We start from the raw sequence: 5,125 nt of genomic DNA, 5'->3' as shown, positions 1-5,125 counted from the left end.
AATTATCTTCTCTTTTCCATTGAGAACATTAAACAAGCAACCTACCATCTACCTTGCAGGTAGCCCTATTGAACTCAGAGCGGGGGATCATCGGATACAGACCAAACTGCAAATTGCACTAATTAACCCAAGCATCAACCTATGTATATATATGTAGATATATATACTGCAGGCTTCCCAATATTGGAGGGGTTTCGAGAAGGCCATGCAATCGCTGATAGTGCATATTCTACTTTGACACTTTTTAAGTGATAATGCTCGTTTTACATTATTATTCAGTGGGATTACATATACATTTAATGCACAATGTAGTAAGATTCATAACAATCGCCTGGCCTAGTAATAAGGTTGCTATCAAAAGAATTACAATTGTGGGGCAAAGAATGAGGCAAATAAAGAAAAAGTTACGCCACTTTAACTCCACTTGGGCGTTTTCCTTCCATGGCATCCTTTTTATTGCGGCAATCAGCACAAAGGAAGGGCCCTTGCCAGGGCTTTGAGCTGGTGGAGAATATGGAACCAGCATGAACTGAGATGCCCTCACTTGGAGCAAGGTCAACTTGGCATACAGCACATGTGAAAAGACCAGATGTCGTTTGCCCTGCAGAGTCATCGTTTCCTAGTCTGCATGACAAGAAGAAACTAATAAGATGAGAACAGATAATACTGTAAGAAACTACCACTCAATAAACTAAGCAACAAATGATAGATGTGGCACAAATTGAAGAACAATTATGATTCATATTAAAGCTTTGTGATAGGTAACAACTCAGGTTTAGCCTGGCATTGTTGTCCTCTTTAAGAGGATTGAGATCTAAGGTTCGAATCTCCACACTCCCCTGCTCCTCACAATGAACCTAAAAAAGCTTGGTGATAGGTAGCAAGAAAGAAAATGAATTGAAAAAATAGAACATTGATGTCAGTGAAAGTTTTACTAGAAAGTTTAAGGCTAGACATGAATATCGAAATTCAAGATGAACAAACTTTTTCAGAGCCAATTCACCCCTTCAACCCCCCTCTCTTCTTGCCCCTTTTTCTGTCTGGCTGTATGGAGTCAACCAAAGATGTACCTCAAGCCCATTTCAAACCAAGGCCTTGGGCATATCTAAGAAATTTTAACCTATTCAAACTGAAAATCTTATGGCTAAAATGTTGCATGATCAAAAAGGTTAATCAATATTTTAGCTCAAAAGGAAGCAATAGATGCTTCAATTCAGTATCAAGAACAACAGAATAATGTAAATGGTTGTATTTAAGTGGCAATGGCGACTATATATAAATATATGTTTTATTGTAGGATATCATACAACTTTAGCTCTGACAGTAGAATATCAAAAACGAAAGCAGAAAGAGCATGGGGAGGGTAAGATAACTACAAGTAGAACTTCAACTAGCGAAAGAAGTCTAGTCCTAACCTTTCAGCAAGCATTGCTGAGCCTTCTTCAAACAGTTCTTCCACTATACCAACAGCTGAAAGCTTCTTTGATAGTTTATTCGCAGAATCACGAGACCTCTTCCTGAATAATAATGCTCTCAGTTTATTCTGCTTTTTGGGAGGGGGCAAAGGCTGTATGGAATTGTCAGGAGGAATTATGTCAACGACAATGCAAGTTGTGTCATCCTTTAAACCTCGTGTCCTTAATGCTTCCTGCACAAGGATCAAAACATGCCCTTAAGAAAAGAGGAAAAAGACAGGCTTATAACAAGGGTTAAAAAAGGAGATATTGCATGGCAATGAATTTAATCACCTTAACAACTTGTCTAGCAGCAAGTTCAGCTGGCAATCCTCGGCAAGATTTTGCAGCCATTTCTGATGATAGGGCATCCCAAATGCCATCGGAAGCAATTATAAGCCTCCCACCAGCATTTGACAGCTTTTACACACAATACGAAGTGTTAGCATTTTTAAACTTCAACATGTATATATAGGCTTCAATGTCATAAGAGAAAGTAGATAATTCAACAAGTAAAGAGCACAAGTTCCACAATTATTACCTTCACTTGCTTTACATATGGTATGGGAACTATAAACTCTCCAACATCCATGTCTCCTATTGACCTAGACAGGCATAAACCTCCTGGCCAACAACGGAGAGGACCAATCTGTAGCAATCAAGAAAAAGAAGTTACACAAAATCTAAGTGCCAAAAAAATTCACTATCATGCCCACTAAGTGACTCCAATACGTGTTACTAGGGGAGAAAAACAAAGTTAAAGCTCTGAAAGCACCTACCTCAGCACCACCAACAATGCTGAGCCTCCCAACTTCACCCCCGCTAGCGGTCACACGTTCCCTCCTGCAATCACAATAATACACCACCAATTAAGAATTCAGTTCAGGAAAATGGAAGAAAGGAGCTTTTCAAGATAGAGACATACTCTTCCACATTCTCTTCAAGTCTGTGATCAACAGTTAAGGTGGAGATTGCACCACCCTGAGTATCTAAAATACAACGAGAATCCCCAACAGAAGCAACAGTCACTGTCCATGCATCAACTATTACAAATGTGGCAGTAGTACCCGATGTTTCCCCTGGAGAGAATTCAACAATGACAGAGAGCATTACTGTTAGCTAAATGTACAATAGATATAGTAGGATATGTCCAATTCCCCAAAAAAAACAAAGCAAAGGCTGAAGAAGGCTAAATTCCAAACCTCTACTCTGAAACTCCTTGTCTGTCTTTACAAATCCAGCAACTAATGCCCGAGGTAAAGCCTGAAGCCACTCTTCCCGCCCAAGGCCACGGGGAACAGCACTCAATACATGACTCAAAAGGTGCTCCCTTGTAAAAATTGCTGCAGCATTACCATTGTGCCCATCAAAGATCTGAAAGCAGAAGAAAATAGTCATTATCACAAAGAATAGTGAAGATATTAATGAAGAAACCGTCCAACCACTAAACATAACGCTTTAATTTTGCAGAGATTTACTACTATTCATTAGAGAATCTATAATGCTCCTCTTGTTTGTAAGCTCTAAACATATCATACTTGAATTTGACCATTAAAAAAAATGCTCAAGCATGAATACTTCTACCAATGGCTAAGCTAATCAATCTTGCAAATTGTAATGACTAATTGAAATTCATACTATAAAACTTTTGACAGATTCAAAGCGTCCTTAAGAACAATATAAAACATTGGGCACTAAAATTAACAACCAAAGCACCAAGGAAGAAATGCCAGTCCTTTTGGCAAGGCATTCATGAGATGGAGAAATACAGAATAGAAACTGTACGAGAAATAGCAAAGATTACCGCAAAAACAGAGAAGGTTGATGAAGGATTCCCAGGTACTCGCTGACAATCGGTTTTAATCAAGAAATAATCTTCTCCTTTCCTAGACTGAGCCGCATGCCCATATCTCACAGTCGGCTTCTCCATCTTCTCGTTCTTCATCTCTCTGCTGATCAAAGCAGCAAGAGGCACAAGATCATGACGATGACGCCTCCCTTCTCCAGAGGCCATATCTACCAAAGCAAGGTCTTCACCTTTGGCCCAAGACCTCTAACTTAACAAATCCTTCGCCTCAAAATCAAACTATTTCCCAACATCCTCAATAACCCATTTCCAAGTTGAGTCTACCTCAATCAAAAGGTGAATTCCTTCAAATGAACAAGATCTCCCACAAATCTGAACAAGCCTTCTTCCAATTTACTAAAACTGAAGTATTTTGCAAAAACAACTCCAAAGTTTCCACCTTAATCTGCAGTCGTCAAATGAACTACCTTCCCAACAGATCACAAACCCACCATCCAAAAAGTATTATGAATTCACTTTACTATTTTTCAGAAGCAACTCTGAAGTTTCCACCTTGATCTGCAGCTGCATTGAAGAACACATGCCATTATTAAGCAACAACAAAAAACAGAAAAATGTTAAGTCAAAGATCCAGAAAAGCGACAACACAACATCCAAATTGCAAATTAAGCTGAAAAACAAAATTAATTTTGTAAATGCAAAACTGAACAATGTTGCTAGAAAAGATATGAAGGGACTAAAAATAGAAACCTTTTCACACATTTCATTACTAAGATATGATGCCAATTCTAGAAAACGAGAGAGCTAAGTTGCCAGCACTAAACAGTTATCTGGAAAGACTCCAGCAGACATGAAAGTGAAGGATAGCGAAGTTACCAGCAAAGAATGTTTGGTTTTGCTTTTCGTACAAAGCCAAATGCAGATCTGGTCTATTTCACAGTAAGCAAACTAAAAACAAAGAAGAGAAAAGAAATGTAACACGGAAAGGCAACGCGTTTTGTGATGACAAGACATGAACTGTAAATCCCATTAATCTAAAAGCCAAACTCCCATCAACCAGTTGCAGTTACCAGAGAGAGAGAGAGAAAGGTATCAGTATTATTAATATACAATAAAACCTGAATAAACTTTAAATCTTTAGAGAAAGGATAGCACCCACCCCAGCCCCAGGTCAGCTTCACAAATATTTTCCTTCCACCAAACACCCAGACAAAGTTTTTGTGTTTTAAAAACAAAAAAAATGACAGCTTTATTTCACAAAGGAAGCACAGAAAGTGGGTTTTGCTGACTATAAAGCAATGAGTCGACAAAGCCCCATTATTTCTGTTTAGAGTCGGTTTCAACTTTCGACAAGCAAATCAGCTGTTTTTCTCTGTCAAAAAAGTCTAGCCTTTTTCCGGTTTCACAGTGACAAGTTTTCAACCATGTAAAAATGCTATATAACCGAAAGAATCTTTGTAAAGGACTGCCTTCTGTTTGTCCTCTGTTAGGACTCCTGCTAGATCTAGAGAGAGAGGACTTCCTAATCCTATTATGGAATCCATTCAATCCGTTAGTTATCTAAAAAGATACTCCAACCAACAAAACATATCGATTTAATTGTTGTAACCAGGAACTGGAGTATATACATCATATTGGATAAAAGAGTAATTTAAGGTGAACCTAGTTGAGTGAAATTGAGGGCACACTCGTGTGAGAGAAAGGCGAGGGTGATGGCACGCGCGGGAGGAAGGAGTACAGCTTTGCATGTGTTTCTGTGATGGCAATGATGTTAACATGTATTGGCTGAGTTTTGGGCATTACATAGGGAAGGGAAACAGTGATTTCTTGTGGTGACTTTATTTTATTGGTGTTAGCATTTCGG

General features: G+C 38.6%; 1 protein-coding gene across 2 annotated transcripts; it reads right to left on the bottom strand.

Annotated features, from left to right (window-relative positions):
• On the bottom strand, positions 216-4,845 carry LOC18609180 (probable protein phosphatase 2C 15). Of its 2 annotated transcripts, none has more exons than XM_007044191.2 (9): positions 4,138-4,845; positions 3,259-3,825; positions 2,657-2,828; positions 2,380-2,533; positions 2,234-2,297; positions 1,996-2,103; positions 1,749-1,874; positions 1,416-1,648; positions 216-624 (listed from the first exon to the last, which is right to left on the bottom strand). In XM_007044191.2, the coding sequence occupies exons 2-9, from the start codon at positions 3,466-3,468 to the stop codon at positions 405-407; spliced, it is 1,287 nt and encodes a 428-aa protein (XP_007044253.2). In that variant the 5' UTR covers positions 3,469-3,825; positions 4,138-4,845; the 3' UTR covers positions 216-404. The 2 variants fall into 2 exon arrangements, with proteins under 2 accessions (XP_007044253.2, XP_017971775.1); XM_018116286.1 differs by lacking the exon at positions 4,138-4,845 and adding an exon at positions 4,012-4,094.

The sequence above is a fragment of the Theobroma cacao genome, chromosome 2 (assembly GCF_000208745.1).
Source record: "Theobroma cacao cultivar B97-61/B2 chromosome 2, Criollo_cocoa_genome_V2, whole genome shotgun sequence".
NCBI lineage: Eukaryota > Viridiplantae > Streptophyta > Magnoliopsida > Malvales > Malvaceae > Theobroma > Theobroma cacao.
The sequence above is the reverse complement of the archived record's forward strand: the minus strand, read 5'-3'. Positions and strand labels throughout refer to the sequence as shown.

Excerpts from the sequence above, each read along its gene's own strand:
- LOC18609180 (XM_007044191.2), bottom strand. The coding sequence starts at position 3,468 with ATGGCCTCTGGAGAAGGGAGGCGTCATCGTCATGATCTTGTGCCTCTT. Across the intron at positions 2,104-2,233 it reads GCATTGTTGGTGGTGCTGAG|ATTGGTCCTCTCCGTTGTTG; the intron begins GTAGGTGCTTTC and ends TGATTGCTACAG. Across the intron at positions 1,875-1,995 it reads CATATGTAAAGCAAGTGAAG|CTGTCAAATGCTGGTGGGAG; the intron begins GTAATAATTGTG and ends TGTGTGTAAAAG.